Source organism: Drosophila eugracilis, unplaced genomic scaffold (assembly GCF_018153835.1).
Source record: "Drosophila eugracilis isolate 14026-0451.02 unplaced genomic scaffold, ASM1815383v1 contig_353, whole genome shotgun sequence".
In the NCBI taxonomy this organism is placed as follows: domain Eukaryota; kingdom Metazoa; phylum Arthropoda; class Insecta; order Diptera; family Drosophilidae; genus Drosophila; species Drosophila eugracilis.
In genome coordinates this window covers 2223659-2249817 of record NW_024573209.1, presented here as the reverse complement: position 1 = coordinate 2249817, position 26159 = coordinate 2223659, and the positions used below count along the sequence as shown (strand labels likewise).

Here is a 26159-nt window from a genome sequence, read left to right as displayed (position 1 = left end):
CGTTACACTGTCAAAAAGCGAATCGCCGAATGAAAACGAATGCAAATGTGGCCGTGTGGCCGTTTGGCAGGGGGCAGTGGGCAGAAGAGGCAAAAACACTCTCCCCAAGCGGAATATTCATGTGTGGCACAGGAACCGCAATTCCAATTTTTATTATATTGAGTTTATTTTTTTCGTTTTTTGATTTTTTGGCGAGGAAGAGGCCGACATTTTTTGGCGTTTGTCAGACAGGGAAACTTCAACGGCAGCGACAGCTGCTCCGCCAAGAAGCCAAAGGCAGCGGCAAGACAGAGGCTACAGCTACTTACACTTTTTCAGTTTACACTACTCCACTGCCACTTGACTCCTACTCGATGATCTGGCGGAAATACAGTGGGAAAAAGTGTTCTTTTAAGGTGTTAAAGGTAAAGTTGTCGCTGATAAATATTATTTGAATTTTGTCATGATTAGAATAAAATGTTCAACTCAAATGATTTTAACGTAAAGTTCTTCACAGATAAAGTAAACATTTCCATCCATTTAAAATAAACTTCAATTTCCACAAATAATATCTCATTTTTAAACCCTGTTTATTGGCAATAAAACCCAAATTTTACCCACTGTTTAACCGTGGCGTTTATTTTTTTGCCACCTCATTCCGTCAACCAGTCCGTCATTCATACATTTGGCACGTCTTTGTTCGGGGTCTTGACTGTAAGTGGGGGCGAAACACAGTGGTCTGGCCGGCGGTGCATTCATCATTTAATCGAATATTCATATTCATGCGGTGTTCTGATTTGAGTGCCGTTTGCCATTTTCTGTCGTGTGAAATTTCGCCTGACACTTGTCTTTCGTTTTTAACAAGTGAAATGCTGGTCTAGCTTGTATTTTCTCTTTTGCCTAACAATTTTGTTGTTTGCATTCCGATTTTCTGGGATCTGTATTAGTTGGCCGTGGCTTGCCAACGACAGAAATGTCAAGAACCAATTTCAAAGTCAAAGCTACGTTTCATCAATCAATGCCAAGAGCTCGGCTGAGAAGGAAATGCATCCGAAAAGCAATTAGAATTATTAAAATCAAATCAAGTAATCAAAGTCATCATTCAGCTGCCAAGTCCATTAATATTTCAGAGAGTCAAGGCCAAAGCTTTTGGATAGTCAACAGTGAAACATTCAGCTTGAAAAGAATCTGAGAAAGGTAGAATAAAATCTTAAAAACCTTTTGTAATTTGCATTTAGCAGTTACTGGTGTGAATTAAGCGGTTTTAACTTTAAAAACTTCAACTTGAAGACCGGGGAATTCCAATGACCTTATCCACTTCGCAGGCCTAAAAAGAGTTTCCCTTCAACTTGTGGTCTGAGTTTGTTACTTTGAACTTGACGGCGTTTCTGCTGACGCTGTTCTGTCTGTTGTTTTCTTGTAGCTTTTTGTTGTGGTGGCTGGCACGCGATTAAGTCGTAATTTGTAAAACGTTTTAAAGTGATACTTACAGACTTGATGAGGTGTTTGGGTCAAGTTGATGACGGACCGAGGGATAAAATAATTTTCCAAGACCTCAGCTGGAGTTTGTTGTAAATGCAATGTAATAAGTTTTGACTCTTAAAGAAATAATTAAGAAACTGTAAGTATTTGATAGATACTTATAATTTCGAGTTTACCATTTTGATGTCTTTCCCAAGATTACACAAAATTTGGCAACTCTGAAACCATGTCCAATCATCGGACCCTCATAGAAGTTTCCACATACTCATACATCATTTTGATTTTCCATTTTCAACCGATTGTAATTGGTTACATTGGGTGTTTGGTGTTTGGTGTTCGGTGTTTCTGTCTTATAGCCAGATTTTGTAACACTCCCAAAGCAATCAATTGTCCTATTAAGTTGGCTTTTTGTCTAGCGCTCTCTGGATGGCCATGCCTGCCCTTTTGCCACTTGTTTCGCAATCGAAAATGAGTTGTTCGACTCGAAATTACCTCGGCCGGCACACGTGTTGTCCGCTGGCCATTGCACTTTATCGATGGACTTCGATGGTAGTAAGAAAGGAGTGCTGTTCAGAGCTGCCTCAATGTTGGAAATGTTGTAAAAAGTGAAAATCATAAACTGCTAATTGTATTCAAATGCAGCTTGCAATCCCATGTTGTTGCTTGGCTTATGTAAGATTGATAAATCCAACAGGAGATTTGGGTATTGTAAATGGCAAAAGTTGGGAGTTGGAAGTTGGAGTTACCATCCCACAGGGCAAAAATTTCATTGGGGATTATAAAAAAAAAGGCGACTTAGGAAAGCAGGGAAAATGTGGAAAGAAAAAAATTTTCAATTAAATACGCATATCATATGAGGCTTTATGGCCTAGACTTTTACTTTGCGCCTTTCGGTTTCGGTTTTAAAAACTCCTCAAGAGCATAATTTAATTTGTTTTACAGCCTTAAGTTTATCGATTTCTTGTGCAATTTTATGGCCGCTTTCAATTTGTTTTAGCCGATTCCTTAGCATCCGTGACTCAGCAGCAACAGCAAGAGCAACTCGTGAAATCTCTTTTGGTCTGCAAGTGGAAAAACTCGTCATCGAATCAAATCTTGAAGTCTGCTGAGACCATCCTACCCAGCGATGGGATATCCTGCTGTGTTCTGTTTATTATATGATTTATCTGCATACTACTCTGGGCCTGGTTGTTGTTGTTTGTGTTGATGTTGTTGTTGTTGTTGCTGTAGCTGATGCTGTGCGAAGATGCACTTCACTTTGAGTTAAAAAGAGAGTGGGTCAAGTGCAGTCAAAAGTGAAATTAATATTTGCTCGCCCTTGCTAAAAGGAAGATAAACTTTGGGTATTTCTAGTTTAAAGTTGATTTGGTGTAAGAAATTCTTAAATAGCTTAATTTTTTATTAAAATTAACTTTGTAATGCGGAGAATAAATTAAATAAATGTTTAATTAGCCATCATAGCGTTATATTTGCCTATATTCACGAAAAAAAACTTCTAAAAAAGAACGTCTAAATCAATTTTTGGTTAGCTGCAATTTTTAACATTTTTGCAATATTTATCAAAATTATTTCTAGATGTCCAAAAAATTTAGAAAAATCAATAAAATAAATCGAATCAATAGCCTTAGAATGAGACTATGTATTTTGGCCTAATAGTAAATATAATTTGTTCTTCAAATTGCATAATTTGCTTGCAGAGAGAAAGCTGAAACTTTTGCCAAGCCACCTCAAAAAAATATGATATAAAATATAGTATTAAATAATTATGCATTATCCTAAGTAACTTAATATAAATTTGGAAGATCTTATTGGAAATAATTCTTGTATAATATTAAATCACAACTTATACATCCAAGGTAGAGCGTTCTATTTCCTGTCACCTTGCTGAGTAACTTTTCATTCTAACAACTGCTACGCTTTTTCATTGGCAATATAAAAAGCGACTTCAGTGATTCATAATTGAATTCTGTTTTGCTACTTGTATGTGTTTTTGTTTCCTTTTTTTTATTTGCGGCTGTGTTTTTAGTTTATTTATTCGATGTCTGGCCAGCAGGTGCACAAAATTGGTGCTAGCAGAAAGCCCACGTTTGTGGCTTTAAAGTGCAGAATAGTTTGCTCAACTGGGCGTCGGAATTGCGTGTTTGGTCGGCATCTGGATTTTTCCAATTGCCAGCAAAAAGAAAACAAAACAAAAACAAAAAACAAATAAAAAAAATAAAATAAAATTAATTAAAAATAAAATTCATTAAAAACGCTGCATTGACAAATAAATCATTGTTCGTTTGGCTGTCATGTCAAATAAATCATAAAACACGACAAAACTGAGCGGGCAAATGGGAGACTCGGAAAATGGGAAACTCCTCGCACCACGGTTTTGGTTGCTTTGCGTGCCGAGTTGCGTTGATGAGGAGTTAACGGTAAATTATGTTGTCGCACTCACACAGTCGCAAGAAAATAATAAAAAATATACTGCAGTTTTTCTGCTTCTGCTTTCCCGAAAAACGAGCAAACGAAAGGTATTATATCAAAAGGAAAACCAGTGAAAAACCAAAAATAAAACAACTCAAATAGATAAGTTTGGCGACCGCAACAAGTATACGCAATGTTAGCCGGTTGCAGGCCAGCCTTCAACGCTTTTCCTCACCCCTTACACCCCTCTCCCAACACACGTCTCATGTCACGGCTGTGACGCTTTTCCCCTCCCCAATTTTCAATTTTCCATTTTCCTTTTTCCATGTTAATGAAACGCGATTTCCTAGCGCTGCCCGGCGTTGCCGCTGACGTCTGTTGTTGCAACTGCCGCCGTTGCTGTTTGTTATTATTCACGCGCTTAGAGTCAATTATCAAAACCGACAAAAAAATATATAGGCCCGGATAGCGGAAAACTGTGCCGGAAAATTCATCGAACTGGGAATGCTCTTGCAAGATTTTTGTTCTCTATTTTTGGTAAAGTTTTTAGACTAGAAACTGGCTTTTTTCAATAATTTTTCAACTTTATAAATTCCAAGATAAATTTCTACTAAAAACATTTGAATCACCTTTTTCCCTGGGTAAACTCTCGTAAATAGTTATAATACAAAAATCTCTTGCCAATAAAGTAATTAAAATAAATATAAATGAAATTTATTATCTTCCATATAATGCAATTTCTAAGCAATAGTAGATTTTTACTGCCTGAGAGAGGTGTAATGCTACCCTAATAAAAGTGCAGGAAAACCGACTGGCAGACGGACGCTAGCCAGACACAGGCAAACTCGCAAAACTCTGGAGCGGACTGTTTGCGAAAAATTTCACTTTCACAAAAAGGTCTATGGACGTTTGAAGCCCCTTTCCTCTGCCTCCCCCTGCCGAATCCACACCCTGGAATTGGCGTGAGTCGCGAATCGCTGCCAAATTGGTACCAGTACCAGTACCAACCAGCCAGAAAAGACTGTCAGACGTCGATTTTGCCGCATTTTTCGTTTGGCTTTTCTTCGTTTTAGCGCTGCTGCCGAATGAAAATTGTTCGCAGGTGGTTTCCGTTAGTCGAGTCAAAATGTTTCGGCCGGGGCCTTGGATCGGTTTCGTTATAGGTTTCAGTTGGCTTCGGTCAGTTATGGAGTCATTTTGACGCCCAAAAAACATGACTCTGCATGCAAAAAAACATTTGCGTATTTTTTTTAAACGCAAGTGTTTTTTTTATGCAGGAAGTACGGGCAGTTTCTTGAAAAGTAAAATTAATGCTTAGAGAAAACGAAGCTTAAGTACTGAACTGGGTTGTGTTTATTACCATATGGCAAATCTTAACAACTTAATAATAATAACAAAAAACATTTATCTGATAAATCACCTGGATATATCACCATTTTATTAGACTTTTCTCTAACTTGTAAACAAATTTTACAAAAAAAACATGAAAATTCTTATAAAAATCCCTTTTTCTTACGGTTTCTCAGAAAAATGCCATAAAATATCTAACAATAATGTCTCCATAAATATTCCATATACGTCTAATTCTATTTTCGACTTTTAATCTATTCATAACTCATCTCCAAGTTAAGTCAAGTTAAGCCAAAACTTGCTTGATTCGAATTTGGTGGCAAGTTCAACATAAATCATTGCCTCTTAAGGGAATATTTATAGAATTACTTATATTGGGAACTCAAAAAACCAACAAAAAACATATAGTTTAGCGAGCTTCTAGCGAACTGTTTCCAAAAAAGTGGAAAATCTTTAATAGGCTTTACCTTTTTATCTAAGATTAACTCAAAAACAAATTATTTTTTAAATTTCCATGACTTCTCACAACTACAATTTCCCCTAAAATTAAACCAAAAGGTCATTTTTTGGTTTTAATAAATGATTTTAAATTATTTTTAATAAAATATTTAACTACAATGGGATAATCTTAAAGGTAGTTTAAATAAAAAGGCTCTTTCTCAAAATTCCCAAACATTTTCCTTACTCGTTTTGTTTTTTCCTTTGAAAAAATTAGCATAGAAAAAAGTGAAAGTGTTGCAGCTGCAATCTATTTAATATGTAGCAGCAGCGGCTGCAACCCAGCCAAACATCATGTGCAGCGTTTAGACCTCGCCCTCTTCTCTCTAAATTACCCATGGATCGCGACTCGCTCGCTGTCAAAAGGGCTCAAAGTGTGGATAATTTTTGTTTTTGCTTTTCGATTTTTTAAAGACTTATTTTCTAAGTTGGGAAAATGCCTCAGACGCGATATGGAAAGTGCCAGCCCACGCGGAGATTACAAAAAATTGTAGGAGGGGTGGGAGGGGTTCGGGGCTGACAGCTCAGATTGCCTCAAGTTCAGTGCTTTGATTTTCAATTCAGTTCACGATTTGCATGGCTAGACGAGATACTTATTAACCCAAGTGCTCCGACAAGAAGCGTGATCCAAGTTTTTGGTCACACACCCCGAAGGCGGGATCGGATGCACTTGTTGTTGCTCCTGCCCCCATGTTGCATGTTCGCCAGCTTGCCATGACTAAGTCCAACGGACTAATTGCCAGCGGATCAGTTAATGATACATGAAATTTTATGTTTGGGAAACATTCGCCCAGATTCAGCTATGGGCTTGGATTTATGCGCATTCGAAAGTCATATTTTTCAGTTTTTCCATCAGAAACTAATAAGTTTTGTTTTAAGATTAATATTTATGCTTCTAAATGCCTTCAAAGCTAATATCTTTATTAAAAGTTTTTAGTTTTCATGTTCCCAACAATAAACCAAAACCTGATGAAGTCATTTTACTGCCCCTTAAAGATTATTTCATTTCTTAGGTAATTTGAAAGCCGCAGAATTTTAACGATCTCCTGGAAAATATTTAGGGAAATAGGTTTTTCTTCTTCATTGTTTGTCTTCCACATTACTTTGCATTCATTTTGAGTGCCGGCGGTTGGCTGGAGACGGGGTCGAGGGGGCGTTAAAAGGGGACAACTCAACTCGTGACTCGATTGACATTTGAATGAGAGTGGAAAATGTGCAAAACGAGCGGCGGTGGCTACCAAAAAAACAACACACACTCGCACACAAAGTGTGTCCCCCTTCCACAGCGAAATCAATATTCGGTAATGCATTTTTCAGCTATGCAGGTATTACAACAACAACAACAAAAACAACTAAACACAACAATGGACCCAAAAAGAAGCCATTATCATGCAACGTTCGGTTGCAAGGCAGCTGCCAATGCAATCAAAACATTTTCGGCAATTGCACAAGACCAAGCCGAATTCGAATTCGAATCAAATTTAAAATCAACTAATTACCGTAAATGCCAGACCGAGTGGCTAAGGTGGTCGATGACCTTACTAGTTACTAAGTAAGTAAGTAAGTAGTAAGTTCATTTTCTAAATATATGATTTGGAAATAGACTAATAAATAGTATTTTTGACACAACCATTTTTCCCAATTTGTTTACTCCAAAAAGTGATTTTATTTTTATAACAAAGCCAAAAATAATCCGTTTAAGGAATATCATACCTCGTTCTATTCGTTATCAGATTTCCAGTTGAACTGCATTCAAGCCTTGAATTGTAAAAATTTTGCCATGTTTTGAAAATTTTGACGAACAAATTCCGAAAATTCAAAATTTGGTATAACAAAGCCAAAAATGGTCGGAAAATGGAACGTTATACCTCGTTGAGCGAACTGATTACACTTTCGATAAGAGAAAAGTATTTTGACCAAAACAATTTGAAAAATGGTAGAATTAATCATTACTCGTAGTAACCTTCTTCATGTTCAGATTTGTATTTCTTAGCAACATAATGTTTACCAATATGAAACATAAATAAGTAAAACTACAATCAAACTTGAATTTTCTTGCTTTTTCTTTTTAGATTCGTTCTCAGCTGCTCCTCCTTTTTCGTTCTTTGAGGGCAGCGCCACACATTAGTCTTTCCTTTCCCCAACCCTATCCCCTCATTACCTAGAGCCTCAGAAGGTAGGTGGCAGTCAAAATATTTGATCGAGGGCCGACTCCTTTTGCCCCTTCCCCCCATCCTCAAGGGTCTTTACTCTTCAACTGCAAGCCCCTTCAAATGCCAGAACCCTCGACCAGCGCAATTAATCAATTTTTGTTAATGCACTGAGAAAAAAATCTACCTGAAAAGTATTTGATATTGTTCTTATCAATATTTTATAAATAATTTTAACAGAAAATTAAGAAAAATAACATATTATGAATTTTCAGATTAAATGTTAAACGAAAAGATCTTGTTTTTTCTCCAGTGTAGATTTGTTTTATACATTTTGTTTTTTTCTCGTGCGTGAAAAGGGTTCATCTTAGTTGCCCTCTCCCTCTGCCACTGCCCCCATTAATGGTTCTGCATCGCACTTGAAAATTTGTTGACCGAGGCTGTTAATGAAGCGTGCAGTTAATTGTTATTGTTATTGGTACCGCTCTGCTCTCGTTGTTGTTGTTGTTGTGTTGTTGGTCTCTTCTGGGGAGATCAGTAAACAAATTGTTTGTGAAATGAAATGATTGCCTTTGCCGGCTTTGATTTTTCCACCAGCATAATTCATTTTTCCAGTTCGAGAGTCAAAAAACTCATCAATTACAAGTCGGAAGTGTGGCAACATTCGTGTAGCAGGCCTAGCAACATGTTGCTAAGGAAATAAACCGAAAATTTTGAGCTTTCTTAAAGAAATGGTATAAAAATTATAAATGGCATATTGGTATTTAAATGATTTTTACGAATTTTAAGCATCTGCATAACAATATCATATCATTATTATTACTTTTTATCTTATTAGAGTAAATGCTTTGGCAACACTTATGGCTTCAGCTTGGCAACATCGCGCAACAAGTGCACTTGACTTAGCAACATCTCGATAAGAGATTAAGAGAGTAAACATAACATTGCGCTGTTAAAGACTTAACCGGTTAAAATATTCCTATTGGATCCTTCCAAACAATATAATAATAATCTTACCATATCATAAAATATAAGATTAATTATTAAGAAATATTAGTTTTAATTTAACCAACATAAAAAATAATTATTTAAATATGATACATATTCTCTGGTACATTTTCGTGTAACATCATTAAATACCTTTCAATGTTTGATATAAATTAAAGAATACATTTGAACAATAAATTAATTGCTTATTAATTAATTTTTTAAATTTGATGATTAGACGCTCTTTATTTAAAAATTTAAAATTAATATGTTTATTTTTAAATTTTTCACCTTACACCAATCTACTTCCGCTTTTAAAAGCTGTTCTTCGGTAATTCCCCTTTCCAAGGACCAAATATTCATAACGGTAATTTTACGCTAGGATGCAAAGTTTAAAGAAAAATTCAGATTGGCATAGTTTGCTGCCTAAACATTTATTTAACAGAAGTTACTGCTGCAAAAAGCGGTTAACATAACATTTCAGATGAGAGAGTACATAAGCAGAGAGAAAGAGCTAACTGTAATGCCCTATAAGCAAAACTTACTATACTATTAATAAGATGTTTGTAACAACATTAAAATTATTATAACTCGAACATATTGATGATTTAACCTGAAAGCTTAAAATAAACTAATTCCCTTCTTCACAATAAAGAAAAAATTATAGTCAGCCAGTTATTATAACTAAGGAATTTAGTGCCTTGCTTCTATAAGGTGTCCACTTAAATGTTTTTCGAAAGAGTATAAGTCCCTCGACGTGGCGAAGGCAAATATTTATCTCTCTCGTTTGCGGTATTTTTCGGTATCTCGGTATTTTGTCGGTATTTGTTGGCCTTAACGGTGCGGGTGCTCTTACGCGCTCTCATTCCGTTTTGAGCAGCGTGCGCGTTCGGTCGCTTCAAAAAAGAGCGCGCTTTCTGCGCGAAAATAACAATAATAATACCGGGTCGACGAAAATACCACTAAAAAAATAACAACAGCTCCATAGCGAAAAAGTACGAGTAATACGAAACAGATAAAAAAAAACAAAACAAAAGGCGGCGAAGAAGGCCAAAAGAAGAAAAAGCCCAAAACTTCTGCTCTGGTTCTCTGCGTACGCGCGTGTGTTTGTGAATTTCTGTGGCTTACGCGCACATCTTTCTGTGTGTGTTATTCTGTGCGTAATTGTGTGCGTGTGTGCCAAAGCCAAGAATCAAAGTGCAAAGCGAAATTGAATAATTTCCCCATCTCCCTATCTCTCTCACACTCACTGAGTGTTTAACCAAAATACCCGAAAAATAAGAAAATAATCAAAGGCTGATAAAGGCTAAAATAAGTGAGATAGTAAACAAAGGCTGGCATTTTCAGGCCAAAACAAAAACAAGCCAATGTCTTGGCTTACATAACAAAGCATCCTTGCGAATCAAGAAAAAAACAAAGCAAAACAAACCAAAAATTGAAAATTGAAATAAAACAAAACAAAAAATAGCCATGCAATTGCTGGGAAAAGTTTAACATTACCCTCCATTTCCGCACTCTCTTTCTCCTCTGCAATTTCTCCACCTTTTTTTTATTGTTGATTGAACGCAGCAGCCGCAGCAGCGAAATGTCAACCGCCACAATAACAACAACGGTGCCTGCCGCCCCCTCAAAGTCGGCACCACCCACACCAACAGCCGCAGCAGCAGCAACAACAAACGCACGCACCGCCGACTGCCGCAAATTCACACCGAACATTTTCAACAAGAGCAAGTGCAGCCACTGCTTTCGACAGCGGGAGGAGCACTCGGCCGCCGCCTTGGAATGCAATAGGGTAAGTCCAAGGATTCAAACTGTTTTTAAGAGTTTAGATTTAAGGAGTATATGGGACTTCTTGTAACCAATTTCCACCATCTCAAGTCCAAACCCTAACCTTTTTTAAGATAAAACCGTTTTTACTATAAAAGTTAAAATTTGTGAAAAATGGTAAAAATATTAATTCTTTTAAAAACACTTTTTTACAAAATAGTTTATTATAAACTTCAATTTCACGAATGTTCACTGTACTTTGAAGTTAAAAGAAGTCGCCCCCCTGAAAAACGAGTGCATAAATTTAGTTTCGTGTGTGCTATATAAATCTTTATTTAGTTTCCAGCTCTGTGCGGGCTTTTCTTTGTTATTCTTTTGTTCGGGAAATTATAGTTTCTAGTTTCTTGATCTCAAATATTGGTTTTTGTGCCTCTTGCCAGACATTTAGGAAGTTTGGTAAAATTTATTAGGAATTTCTTTCCCAGGATTAAGTTCAGTTGTGAACAAGAAATATTCTTTTTGAAGATTCAATTTTAATGGCAATTAGTTTGCTCTTTAGTGAAAGTTTACAATCCAGAATGTTCTTAAATTTATGTAAATATTTGTCATTAGTTATTTATGAGCTATGACCGGGCATCATTAATATCATTCATTTTAATTAAAACATGTTAAAATAAAACAACTTAATCTGATCAGTAAAAGCTGTCGAAGCTGACACAATTTAGTTTGATTCAAAGAAATTCTTAGCTTAGCTTTGACCACGATTAATTCATCAAGTTGACCTAAAGCATCGATCGCCCTCGGGCCAAATCATTTTCTAATCTTAAAACTTTCGTTCAATCAAAAAGTTACAAAAACAAAAAAAGGCCAGAAGACAACCAACATTTAAAAAACAAACAAAATCGCGGCGCGACAAAGGAAAACTCTCGCTTTCTCGTTTCGCTGGAATCTGAGCTTAGAATTTGGGAAAGAAAATGCCGATACGAACCAAAAAATGCCACTGAAAACTAATTAAAATAACAAAAACTAATCAAAGCATAGAAAACATAAAAAAAAACCCACCTAGTTGGGAGAGAAGCCGAAGAAAAAGTGAAAATCGTTTATTATGTTTACTCGGGTTCGAGGTTGGGTTACCAACAAAATTTACGACAATACAACGCCCCAAACTGAAAGAGTCCCTTAGTCAGGCCTTTTTTTTATGCCCATGATAAGTTTTGGAATTTGTATTTAATAAACATAAAATCGTCGTCGTAAAACATCGAAGAAAACTAAGAGCGGTCCCGCCTGTTTGAAAAATAAAACCAGAAGAGTGGTTTACCCTTTTGGGAAAGTTTCGAGTTTTCAGTTTTCAGTTTGAACTATGCAAATGAAGTTGGTAGAATAACAGCGGGAAAGATATGTCAACTGCTTCTAAACACTTGTCGGAAGATAAAGATTCCAGATTCCAGATTAGGCATCATTTGGTTAGACAATATCTAATCTTATTTCTTATGAAGATTAAGATAGTGTAAGAGATGGAAGAGTTGAGATACAGATAGAAATGTAGGAGATATTCTAAGATTTGTAAAAATATAAGAAAAGGTTTGAGTAATATAAGGTTCCCTCTTCTCTTTCTGCTATTTTAAACTAGCTCTGTCACATCATTAATTAATAATTTATAATTTCTGTTCTCATTTTTAGTTCTCGTTTTAAGTTTGTGAAGATGTATTTATAAACTACATGACCCTAATAAATTGTGATCTGTTGTTGCTTTTATAGCTGTGCTCGTTCTCAATTTCGTAGACAGGGAATTTTGTGCAGTTTTCGTCTGTGTTTTATGGGTCGACAAATGTTTTATTATTCAGTTTTTCTCATAGTTGATATTGACGGGTCACAAGTGCTGGGTTTTTATTCGAGAAGCCAGCAAAAATTAATTATACGATTGTCGAAAACAATTTCTTGCTTGCCTCTTGTCTGTTTGCCAAATTGGAATAGGTTTTGCCTTAATTGATCACCCAAAAAAATTTTACGGATACGCGAAAGATTTCTAGCGCAGTTTTGCCCGAGGGGTAAAATGTTTGGCTTTTTGTTGGCTAAGTGCGAGTAGAAATCAAAATTTTTGTTTTCCAAAAGCTTCAAATGTGTCCGTGAACAAGGAGGGGAGAGCATACTTCAACGGCGTGACTGATCTTAAAAAACAGTGTTAAGAATGACCCCCATGAAATTAGCACAAAATGCTTAGACACACAAATACAAAATGTATTGTTTTTTAACCATTTATTGAGGAAGTCACAGACCCGAAAAACAAGCAGAATTCATAGAGAAATACCCTATGAAAGAGTCGAGGCCAACAGCACTTGACAGCCGTGAAAAATGTCGCCCTCTCGGGGAGAATTGAGAAATGAGAATTCAGAGTGCAGGGGGTATTTGGTATATATATAGTACAGTATGTTAATGATCCATAAACTGGAGAACTAGTTGATCGATTTGTTGGCTTAGCTGCTGTTCCTGGCAGCATTTCCTAATTTATAAATAACTCGAGTTACAATATTGAATTACCCGCGTTGAGCGAAGCGTTGGAGTCAAGTGTTCACAAAGAAGAAAATAAATAAACTTTACTATTTGAGTGTGAAAGTCATTTGAGTCAATAGCCAGTGGGTAGAACAACTGTGTCAACAAGTCGATGGATAAGTCGGGGATCGCGAAGTGGAAGAGGAAGTGGAACCGGGGCGGGGGTTTGCTAACCATAAGTAGTCAGATCTAAGGTTAAACACCCTAACTAAGAAACTATTCAAGTGTTTCCTAGAATGCGTAAAGGTGTGGGTTTGTAAGTCAATGTTCATGGATTTAAACTGTTTAAGATATTCTAAGATCTATCTTTCAGTTTCTAGTCCACAAAAAAGCAACTGCAATAGTCAATCTAAGAAACTATTTTTAAAACTGTGGAACCTCGTTACGGTTGTCGTTAAACAGCCCCTCTGGCTGTAGACATTTTAAAGTCAAATCTGGGAACAACACTGGAAACCATGTTCGCCATGCACTACTCCTTCGGTTTAGTTTGTTCCACATTTGGATCCCCCTTCTCCTTCTCGACGATGCAGTTGCTCCGAGCAGCTAATATGTATATGTATGTAAAAATAGAACTCAACTCTTGGCTTCCGCTCGTCGAGCAACAATTAGAAGGCGTCGGCAGCAGTCAGTCCCCTTCCCTTTCCCCAAGACCCCTCAAGAGTTCCATCACTCCCTCCAGAGGTGCCCCTTTTGCGGTTACTCAACCGACAGACCTCACAGGCTCAGCCCCCGCCCCTTGAGGCCCCCTGATTTTCCTACTCTCCGAGAGTTGTTCTAAATTTAGCAACACTTTTGCTTTTGTTTCTCGCTCTCCAAGCAGAGTGTCCATGTTGGCTTGTCTTCTGCTTTTGGTTTTGACTAGTGCATAAATGCTGGGCCATAATTGTTGCATTGTCTGTCGCCCGATCTGAAGGCTAATGAAGCCGGCAAAAGCGTCCCTAACACGGCTCTCGGATTACCTGTCCATGGGATCGGATGGGATGGCATATATAGTGTATAGGGACCACCTATCGTTAGGGGTTCCCTTTGTAGTTAACCGTATACAAAGACAGGAAAATGCGCAAAAAAACATGAAAAAAACAAAGGCTAAGAAAACGCGGCGAGGTGCAAAACGGATGTCAGAATGCATTGTCAAGTCAATGGAGCGGAACATTTCAGTTATCACAGGCAACCTATCCACTTCAAAACCCATTATATTCGAGAAGATGAAGCTCGTTTTTTTTTGGCGGTGGTGGGAGTAAGGAGGCTGTGCCATGTTGACAGGTCAGGTCAAAGGCTTGCAGCATTTCGGGTTCTGATGCCTCAAAAAGGCAAAAAGGCCCCGAGAAAATCTCATCTTTCAGCGCGTGACTGGGCACCCCACCAAGACTTCAACGTAGACTTGGACTAAAACTAAACCTGGGCACCACCAAGAGGTCTAACCTATAGCCAGTAATTGTGGACTTTTTGCTGTTTTTCGGCGGCCGTCTATTTGTCTGGCAAAACAATTGGCATGGGACACCGTGGGCTTAGGAACTAGGAAAACTAAAAACAAAGTTGAAGGAAGTTTGTATTCTAACATTGCAAAATATAACTATAACAACTTTTTGTTTAAAATATTTTATGACAAAAAAAAAAAAAAAAAAGAGAAATGAAGAAAAGGTTCGGGACTCACTGTTGGCCATCGGGTGTCATTTTGTGAACTATGTGCCCCCGTTGAGTATTTGTCTATGATTCTGCCTTTTTTTCCTGTATTACCACCTCGCTGCTGATGCCACACTGTTTGTCTAAGTCGGCTGGCCATCATCGGTGTCCTAGGTGCTGGCCTGCCTATCCCACCAAAAAGATCTCAATTGGTCCCCGGGGTGTTATTGAGCTATTGGCAGCATGCCATGAGAGTGGAGACGAGGCATGGTCTGGGATTCCCATACCATGGTATATACACCATTCCGTCTCCAATGGAGTCGCTATAGACCTCATTCTCGTGGTGTCTTGGTATTGGTCTTCGGGGTCCCTCGTGTTCCCCTTTTGGCCCTTTGAGGCTAGTTCCCAGTTTGTGGCAGCTCAGCCCGGGCCTGGGCCAAGTTCTTGTGTGTGTTGTTTGTCAGAGAAGTATACACATAATAAATATTACTTTTGCACACCCATCCTGTACACCCATCCCCGCACCTGTGGCATACCTTCGTGTATCCTCGTTTCCAGTCTCAACGTGCTCAAGTGGCCAACAACAGCAACAAGCCACGTTGATTGATTGTTTGGCTTAGAAATTGTTCTCAGTTCTGTTTCCTCACGTCTCTCTCTCTCTCCCTTTCTCTATGTGAAGTGGGTGTGTTGCAGAAATTTGCATTTTTCTAGGTTAATTAGTTATGTATAGGCAGGCTATCTTGCCTCCGCCGGAGTCAAGTGCATTGAACCCGCTCTAGTGGGACTCACCTGATCGCTTTTGGGGTCATCTTGGGGGGTGCTATCTAAATCTATAGTTGGTTAGTTGCATTGTTAAACATCAAGGTAACACTTCGAAGAGATAAGGCCAAGGCAAACAATTGTGCAAGTGTGAAAACAAAAGAACTAGCTAAAGACCTGATAAATAAATTTCAAACAAAGACGTATCTGCTAGATACACTCAGCTCTGCAGTAGGCACTCTGCAAGATACTATATACATAGTATAGCTGGCAGTTGGCGCATTCTAAGCACCATCAATCCAGATAAGAGAACTCAACTCTTCTGCCGCGAAGTTAAGAAACCTGGTCCAGGTGGCCCATTGGAGTTTATATAATATTTGGCCTAATCTTTCTAATAGGTTATCTATCATGTTGCCGTTTTGATGTGAAAGCTTGTTTTTAGATATTGCAACAGATGTTTTCTAGCAAAATGTGTTTCGAAACTTGAAGATAATGGATATCACAATTTTCCACCTTGTCTAGTTAATGTTGGGAAAGATAATTATAAAGGAAATGATGGGAGTACGTATTTATGCTTAATTATATTTAAATTTCCCTTTTTTGTTTCTGAATTTGTTAGGCAATATAATGGTTAGTGCTGACCTTAAAGAGTTATTCCAAATACAAAGCTAGTACAAAAGAGCATCTAAAGATCGACTTATTAGTTAAGAATTCTCCCGTTCTTGGCCGTTGAGCTTATCTATCTAACTTTGTTGCTGCTATTTGTACTTGGCTGTCTGTCTGGAGTTTGCCTGCCCGTGTCTGTGGTTGCAATTAGCAGGAGGCTCCGTCTGAATATTCTTGAAGACAGTCTGCACTTTGGCTCTCGATTCTGCGCCGTCTTTCTTTTTTGCATGGGGCCGTGTCACAATTATCAGCACGAACTTCTCTGTCGCTCAAAAAACAAAAACATGAGCAAAGGTAACCCAAGACAATGCCCAGAAAGTCGGCTGCTTCTTCCACAATCTGTGGCGCTCTTTCTGCCTTTGTTCAGTTATGGGGGCCAACAACAAATGGGCCCACCAACCTTATCGCGATACACAGCCAACAAATCATCAATCATTCCATTCCACTAGCAACCATCTACTTCAGCAGCGGCATCAGCAGCGGCAAAACCAAATCGACTTCTTAACGCCAACAGCTTCATCTCTGCAGCTGCTTCAGATTTAGCCTCATCTCTCCTAGCCCTGCCTGACTATTAGATTTCCTCATAAAAAACAAGCTGAAGTCGGCAAAACTCAAGTCTCAAACTAAGATCTGCAAAAAGAGAGACCTATCTGCGGATTTAGTTGTTGAGTTTCCCCGCCACCCGCCTTCTCTGATTCAGTTTGAGCTCTCAAGAGTTTAGTTTATAAACTCCCGGCGACATCTTCCGCTTCGGCGGCATTTTATTTATTTATTTGTTTTTTCATTTTTTTTTTGTCTACCTATTCTATCTCTGCGCTATGCCTTAATTAAGTCGGCTTTTCAGGCCAGTCGAACAGTGGGATAAGATAAGGTGGAAAAGCTCTGATATCGTTTTCCAGGGAATTCGAAAGTTTTGCAGTTATTTTTTAAGCGATCGGTTTAGTTATAGTTTAAGTTGATATCTTTTCGTATGCAGATTAAAAAGTGAAGGAATCCTAAAAGTAATAGTTGTTAAAGAACTAAAAAGTTTCTGAAGAAGCGTAATTTAAACGACCAGTTAATGAAAATCTGAGATTGCTTTGGTATGGCCATCAAAACATCGAGGCCAACCCTGAAAACAGAGTAAGAACTTATGATTTACGGCTAGCGCTAAACTATAACATTTCCTAGCAATTAACTAACCAATTAGATATCCCTTACGCCAATTCCATTTCTAACCACTGTGCCGAGAAAGACAACACACACATAATCTATCGCAATGGCCCTGCTTCCTTTTGCTGTTCAAATTGAAAGCTAATTCTGTTCAGTAGCCGCGGCAGTTGCAAGTTCCAACTTCCAAGCCATGCCATCTAGTCATCCATCTACTCATCCCCATACCCATTCCCATTCCCGCTGCCGCAGCATTTGGCTAAGAAGAGAGCAGTCCAAGAAGATTTCCAAGTTGCACATTCACTTGTTGCCTGGCTGCAACGATTTTGCCACTTCATACATCAGCCAACATCATTATCATCAGAATCATAATGATCATCATCATTAGCCTGGGGAAGAGCCCGAGGTAAAAGGGGGCAGATGAACTGCCTCCGTCCATTGTTCCTCCCTTCGCCAGCCGTCCCATGTGACATTTTGCTGCATAATTGAATTCTTATTCTCTTTGCCGGGCTCACTCAATCAAGACACAATACTACCTACTCCGGGCCAAAGAAGCTCCTCCATCTCCATCTCTACCAGCACCAGAACCAGCAGCAGACCCAAGTTCCAGTTCAAATGCCGCGCTGCGAAATCTTCTGAGTTATGGCATCTTTACACCTGCCCCTGGGCACGGTTCTTCGCTTTGAAAGAGATAGAGTTGGAATAATAAGACCGACCGGGTTCCAGAGGGGTAACACCGGGCAAACACCATTAGATTGCCAGCGATAAAGACGGTGGCCATGGAAGAGATCCCAAAAGAGGGGGGAGCTGGGTAACAGAGTATCGCGCCTTGGCATTTTCCTGAAATAATGACGTGTTGAGAAGGGCATCTTGATTTCAAATTAGTTTATAATTATGATTTTGCCACGACTGCAACCTGTATTTTGCCATTCCACTCTTTCTCTTCCTCGACCATTGAAATTGCTGTTTAATTGGAAAGTAATTTGCACGATATCGGAAGCTCTGCCGAAGCGGAGCTCTCTCGCTGGAAATCGTTAGTTTAGTCCAAGAGCTCGCTGCATGCCATAATTCCACATTTTCACATTTCCACACCTCCTCGTCGCCGCAATTATTTGTGAATTGCTTGCCTGGCCAAATATTTAACGTTGCGCATATTTTGGCACCGAAAAACAGGCCAAAAAGTAACCAATACAAAAATATATATTGAAAAATTGCCTGGCTCTCGGGCATTTGCAATTAACTATCAAATGCTAATTTCCTATATAACTAACACAAAAAATCGTATTAAAACGAAATAAATAAATAAATATTTATGTATGCATTAGTCAGGTTGTTGTTTTTCGAGGGTTATACACTCTGAATGCGAAGAATGCCTGTTCCTCATGAATAAACATTAGACAGATCTTATAAATCATAAAATCACCTGTCAAAATGTGTACAAATAGCAAGCAGCCATGAGCTAGAAGCTAGATTTTTATTGCGACTAAGGTTTTGATTAATGATTTGGTATGATAGTAGGAGAATTTCATAAGAGAAACAATCGAATAAATGCCATAAAAAGATAGATTTTATAAACAGTTCTAATTTTCCTTAAAACGAAAAGCATTTCCCCAATAAAGCAGCAAAAATGATTGATTTTCAGATTAATTTTAAGATGCTTATGCATATAAATAAAATCTATTGTTAGCATCTGGCATTTCACCTTTGCAACTTTAATGATTATGATCATCTGCGCTGCTTTCAAAGATTTCCATTTCCCAGCTTTTCCAAGCCAAAATTCGCCTTGCCAATTTGTTGTTATTGCTGTTGATCGCCGTACTTTTTCGCGCTTAGCTTGTTTTTTAAGATTCTTTCGGTTTTTGGGGCCGTGGCAAATGGCGATATGTAAATTTTTTTCTCTCTCTCTTAGTATCTCAGTATCTAAGTATCTGTTAGGTTGTCTGTGTTGTTGTATTTGTTCGGTGTGCGGTCAAGGTGATCGAGCCGCGTCGAGTTGAAGTCGAGTCAAGTCGAAATTCAATAGGAATCCAAACGGGCAGGTGAGGAAGAGCGAGCCGGGCGCGGCCTATAAAGCTGAGGAGCTTTAACACTTCCAGGTAGAAGTTTCAATTTTATGTTTGTTTTTGTTGTTATTGTTTTTGTTGTTGTTGTCTCGCGTCTAGATAAATCATCTAAAATACATTCCATTTATTTGGCAGTTTAGAATTTCTGGTGATTTTGTGTTTTTGTTTCTGCTGTGCGTAAAAACGTTTGCCATGGGTTGGTTGGTTCTCGGAAACTTGGTTTTTGGAAACAATGGAAGTTTGAAGATCTTTTTGGCTTGATCTCAGACAGGCCCAGACAGTCCCAAAAAATATTTCAAAAAAAAATAAACTCAAATTGATATACGAACAGAGTTCCCACTACATATAGGGGAACCTGAGCAAAAACAATAAACCCAAGAAATTGGCAATTACATACCCAAAAATAGACAAAATGAACAAGACACAGGCAAAAGGCATTTATTTATAACCAATAATTTAGGCAATTGCAACAACAACGGCAACAACAACACATGCTAAATTACGTAGGTGGACATGATAATTTCGCTTTGCTGCAGACACCCTGAAAACATACACACACAGCCAGCCAGCCCCCTATGAACGCAAAATCCAAGCTTGAAGCCGCGCCCTGAAAAATAGCAAACACCGCCGCCATTGCCCTCGGGGGAATTTCATTTAAATAAAATAAATTTGTTGTCTTGCTGGCCAAAAAAAAAAGCAAACTCGGTCTGCAATTACTGTAAATTTGTGGCAACTACAATGCAAATGATGAGTGATCGAAAATCGGATATAAAAGGGTGGCTTAAAGTTGGGGCAGAAGGCGTTATTAATTAGAGCTTCCAACTGGTGGGCAAGAGTTTCATTTTCGGTGGGTGAAATTGAAATGATTTGAAAGGTTTTTCAAAGAGAAGCCAAAGGTGCTCTTTGTTGAACTTTTAATTTAAATAAAAATTAAGAGGTTGCGTACAAAGTATTACAGAAATAAAAGGAACGTTAATATCCTATGTAAAACAATATAACAAAATGAAATTTCCTTTCCTAAAACTCAATAAAAATCTATAACAAACAGTCACCTTCATCTCATGTTTATCAATTAGATCCCCATATATCATCACTTCCTATTATACACTCAACTAATAAATATGCAAGGCTGACTTTGATATATAGATCTTTGTTTTGAGCTTCAAGAAATTGTCAAAACTCATGAACAATTTTTGCAAACATTTAACATTGCTGCAGACAAAAAAGAAACGCAAAGAAAAATGCATTTTTAATAAGCTTTTCGATTCCGCATGCTGTGACGATGGCAACTGGTGGGTGTACTTGTATTGGAACTACCAAACTTCCAACCTACCAAACTTCCAGCCACTGCCAAACCACTGAACCACCCAACCACAACCCGCACCACCAAGACCAAGTCACCCACAATTTGCGATGTTTATGTTTTGTCTTCGATTTGTTTTTTGCCTGCCACAGTACGTGGGTCGTTGTGGATTTGTCGATTTGGGTTTAGCTACCCAGTATCTGAATCTTTTGGGCTTTAAATGGGCGAGCTTCAGTCGGCATTATCATGTGCACAGAACAGATCCAAGATATATATGTACGGAAATATTTTGTTTTGCGGGTGTCACTGGGGCTTGGAGATATGCGTGTAATTTATCAAGTCATGAAATATTTAGGTGTTTGCCATATTTGAGCACGTCTTGCATAATTTTCCCAGTACGTTTGTACTTTTAATTAAAGATATTTTAGATATATTTCTTGTTTGGCCATATTTGGCCAGCGATTGCGAGTGCGATTGTTGTATTGTTTGGGGCATGCCGCAATCGAGAAAACGAGGCAGCAAACCCAAAACCGAAAAAAAACAAAAATTAACTACCACATAGCTTGCTAAACGTTGACTTGCAAATTGCGGCCCTAATTTGTCTTTTGCCCCCTTATCCGAGACCATTTATCATGGTGGCCATTAATAGGCATTTTCGAGGCATAATTAGTTGTTGTTGAAATTTGAAATAACAATATTTTTCGAAAGCAAATATTTGACCCCAAAAACAGGAAAACAACACGTTTTCTTTCTGCACAATTATGAATCATTTGAGATAAGAACTTTGGCTTCGTCTCTACGGGTTGAGCTGCTGATGATGATGCTACCTCTGATGATGCTGTGTCTTGGGTTATATGGTGATTAGCTATCTTAACTCTTTCCCTACGCCCCCGGTCCTATGTCCCGCAGAATATTTGGCCAAGGGGCTTTCGAACACGTTCACAAACTTTTCACATCAACTCACTAATTTGTTTCTACGTTTCTCTTCTCGTTCTCGTTTCAGGTATGTACGAAAATGAAAAGCCATAACATGTTCTACGTTTAAGCGGGAGCTAAGTAAAAAAAAACTTTTTTGCAAATTAACAAATTGGAAGGTTCTAATGGTATTAGCTTAAGGTTTTTCGCTTTCAAGGATTACAAATGAACTTATTGATTAATAATCACCACATATTCGCAAATGTCGGTTTAGGAAAAACCCTTAAAAAGTATTCAAAACATTCGACCTTTAATGTTTTAAAAAGAAAAGGCTTATTCCTAAGAATTGATCATTAGTTCCCTCTGTTTTTTATCTTCTTTTATAGCTGATGAGACATTCTAGCAATATACCATTAAACTCTTGGCTTCTAATTTATTTACATACCACCGGTCAATAAATATTTATGCTTTTATATGGACAAACATTGTTTATTTCCAGCCATTAGCTTTATATAAAATCAGTCAAAAATATAAAAAGCTTTTTAGCAAGGCCCAGAGCCATAAATAAAAACATATAAAAGGCATGAATAACGTTTTTATTGGTCGTTCAGCAAAAAGTCAACATAAATAAAAGTGACAAACAAGTGAAATTAATTAATTAAGAAAGGAAGAACCGAAATTTCGTTCGCTTTTATTTGTCTGATTTATTTGATGTACCGAAATGAGTTCAACTTTTGGGCAATAATTTTCCAGAAATTTAAGGCAACGTTTCGTTTGTAAAGCAGTAAAAAGTTAAATCAATTAAGTAAAAGATACAACAACACCTACGTAGATACAAAAGACAACGTGTATTCCTTCACCAGAATATGATTTTCAAACAAAATCTGTGTTCTTTTTCAACACTTTTTTACTGTTTCACCGTTTAGCCCGCAAAGTTGCACGTTCATTTTCTGGCCATGTTTACATTTTCGCAGCGTTATCAGTTATTAACCTACTTCCGCCAGAAGAAAAGAAGAGAAATTAATTTATTTTTTGCGGCTGCCAATGAAGAAAGAGCAGCAGCAGCAGCAGCAGCTGAAAAAATAATTTCCAGAACCTAGAAAAAATCTAATAAATCATCAAAGCGAATTGGGCTAATGTCGTCGCTTCATCAGCTGAGCTGAATTTCGTGTGAAAGTCTCGTTGGCTTTCCGTATGTTCCTTCACACAAATTAAGTAATTTTAATTTAATTAATCAAATTATTTTGCATTTAACATGATTATTTCTCAACTCCGACAATGACAGACCTAATTGAGGTTGAGTCTGACACAGAGACAGAAATTCCAAGTCCAATTTCAACTCACTCTTTGTGAGGCGTTAGGTGGGCTTGGCCTTTGACTTGATACGGTTGTACATACTCGTATACTCACACATTCGATACATTTCGATTACATTTCATTGCGTTTCATTCATTTTCATTTGAGTTGACAAATGTGGCAGCAGCATGTGGAGTGTGTGTGTGTGGCCCACTTTATTTCCATTCAATTCGTTTAGATTATGGTCTGAGTGGCTTGTTTGGGGCATAGGAGAAGCCAGCAGACAGCAGGCAGCAGCTACAGCAATAGAAAAATCCACTAACAAGATGAAAAAGTTGGACTTTTATTAAATGGAAACGGTTAATACACTGAAAAGGTACAGCAAGTGTGAAGATTAAACAAAAGGCGTCAAGAAATTTGAAATTAAGATGACTAGCAGATGATTTTTCATAGGGAGTTTAATATTCATATTTTTATTCTTCATAATTGTTTGTTTATCATAATTTGTGTTTCTAATTTCTAAAGTATTTAAATCAAAATATAAAATATATATTTTATATATATCATAGCTTATGACACATTCAACTTAACCTGGCAAAAAATACCAAACATAAAGCACAGTGAATAAGTTTTGTTATGTGCATTGCTAACTTGAACTGTTTTTCGTTTTTCTTTTTTCTTTTTTTTGTACTTTTTGAACAAATTAAAAAAATCAATTCTCATTGTTTTTTTGCGTTCAATTTGAATCGCGCCATGAAGGAGTTGGGCTTTTGATTTTGCGATTGGACGTTTTTTAAGCGGACCCGTTGACAAGGTCTAGGTGCAGCCCCGTTTGTCAGTTGAGATGGCGAAGTTGGACAACTGATTTGAATATGAATATATATATATATATATATATATATATACCATATACACTCGTTTTTTGTCAGTCATTTTCGATTTCTTGCACGCGCCACAGTCGGCACAAAAAGTCATTGGAAATGTGACTGAAGTGAGTGCGAATGAGTGTGAATGAGTACTCATGCCACGGTTCATGGCGCAATCTTCGTCAAATGCAAATGACTGACAACCTAGGGCAAGGTAAGCCAAGAGCTAATGTATCTTTGTATCTGATACTGAAGCACGGCTTCTGCACTTTACAAATAGAAAGTACCACATAAGGGTAAATAAAAAACCAGAAGAATGATGATTTTTTCCAATCGGTAAAAGAACAAACGCCATGGGCTAGCAACTTCCGTTTGGAAATCTTTTTTTTTACTCTCATCTTTACAAGGTAATTGTTGGGCCCCCTCTCTCTCTACCTACTATTCCCCCTTGCCTAACCCATTCTTTTCATATATCAATAACCATCTGGGAAGTAGGAAAAAAAAACAATTATATTGATTTGATTTGTAAAATTTTCAAGATTCTCCTCGAGGTAATACCGTTCGTTGTTGTTATTGTGTGGTTTCTGTTGGCGCCCTTTTGTGGGCAATTTTCGCCCAGTCTACTCCTCATTCTTCTGCTTATTCTTTCTCCTTGTCTTCCTGAACTTCTTGAGTTTCTTCTGATTCTTCCCGATGATCATCATCGATGTGGATGTGGATGCCCCGAATGCGTGGTGTGAGTGAAGTAATCGCCCCATTCGCCTCCCTGCACTCCCCTTCAACTTTTCACCAGCCCTCCCCATCCAATTGATCTCTCTTTCTCTCCTTCTACACTGGAAGAAAAAGGTTTTAGGTACTAAGAACTAAATAATTTTGGAATTAGTGAAAGGTAGAAAAAGTGTGATTTTGAAAATTCACGTCATTTTTTTAACAACATTTATTATAACTTTACACTAACTTCTCTCAGTGCACTATCTCTCTGGTTGTCTTCAGATACTCCTTCAGAATAAAGGTTGTTGAACTGGTCCCCGTGTGTGTGTGTGTCTCGTGTGTTTGTGTGTTCTGGCAATGTTGTTATTGTTATTGTTGTGTTCCCTCAATCAGTGGCTGCTGTGCTCGTTTGTTCTCCCCCCAACGATCTCTTACCCCCGCCACATTGAGTTCTATTATAGAAAATTATATTATTATTATGTACTCCACTCGCTCTTTTTTTCTCCGTTCCTGTTTTGTTTTGGTTTCTTGTGTTGTTCTTATTTCAGGCATTTTTACTGTTATTACACGCAGCCTTTATTTTTCTTATGCAAATTTTTATGATTACTCCAGGTGATGATATTCGTTCATAAGGTTTCTGCTTCTTACCCCGCTTCTTACCCTGTTTCTCATACCAAAATTTGCGAAATTCTTGTAAAATTGCTCTCAAAGAAAACATGGAAACAAGATTGTGTTCTGCAGTTGGGAAGGTGATTTCGTAAGAGTGCATTGCTTGTTCTTTATTAATATTGAATTTGGTTCTTGATTCACGATCAGTAAATTAAAGGTTCCCGAAATTGAATTTGAGTGAATCCCCCATCCCATCATAAGAAAAGTATTTTACAAGTCATTAGCTTGGCCAGTCCACACCTTTATTATGTTTATCTGGAAACCTTGAACCTCTGACCATATAAAACCGAATTCCAAATAAATTCTTTGATTGACAGGTTGAAATTGATCCCTCAAAGAAGAAAACACCGTTATCTGTGTTGACACTTTATTTCTAAACTAATTTCTTGTTTGCCCCTTCAAAGCACAGTGATTTTCAAACTATGTATTTATTTTTCCCACAACATCTGGTTGAACTTATCGGAGATCTGGGCTCTTCAATTAGCGCCCCGAAATGGCCCATCCAAATGAACCATAAAAACCAAATTAATTCAATTGAACCCAAATAGACGGGAAACTCACGACAACTTGGGGCTCTTATCAGCTGATCCCTCGTCTATTAAAAGACCTCTGAGAATTATCAACTGTCGTTTGGAATCTCAAAGTTTTTCGTTTTTATTTTTTTTTGCTTTTGCCGCTATAAAAACTAGAAAAATGCTTGACTTTACTTGGCGTTGGCGTTCAAGCTGTTTCTGCTTTTCAGTTTTTCTGTTGTTTTTGTTTTGGTTTTTCGTTTGTTGCCTTTTTTTTGGGTCAATAAAAAATGCTGACCTTTTTTGTTTGTTGCCGTTTCAGGGCTCAAAAAGCCGGCCAGAGCGGCGCTAACAGGTTTTTCCCGTACATGTGAAGCAATTAATTTTAATGCGAGTTGCTCTAAGAATAGAACCTTTAGTTTTTAGTGAGAAGAAAGTGTTGAGTTGGGAAGAAA

At 37.7% G+C, this 26159-nt stretch overlaps 1 protein-coding gene across 3 annotated transcripts in view; it reads left to right on the top strand.

The window, feature by feature from the left end:
• The first annotated feature begins 9728 nt into the window (after positions 1–9728).
• Positions 9729–26159, top strand: part of LOC108105777 (protein outspread) — an 81870-nt gene continuing 65439 nt past the window's right edge. For all 3 annotated transcript variants that reach the window (XM_017212500.2, XM_017212499.2, XM_017212501.2), the window contains exon 1: positions 9729–10647. In XM_017212500.2, coding sequence (XP_017067989.2) covers positions 10441–10647 — 207 coding nt within the window. In that variant the 5' untranslated portion in view covers positions 9729–10440. The remainder of the gene's footprint in view (positions 10648–26159) is intronic.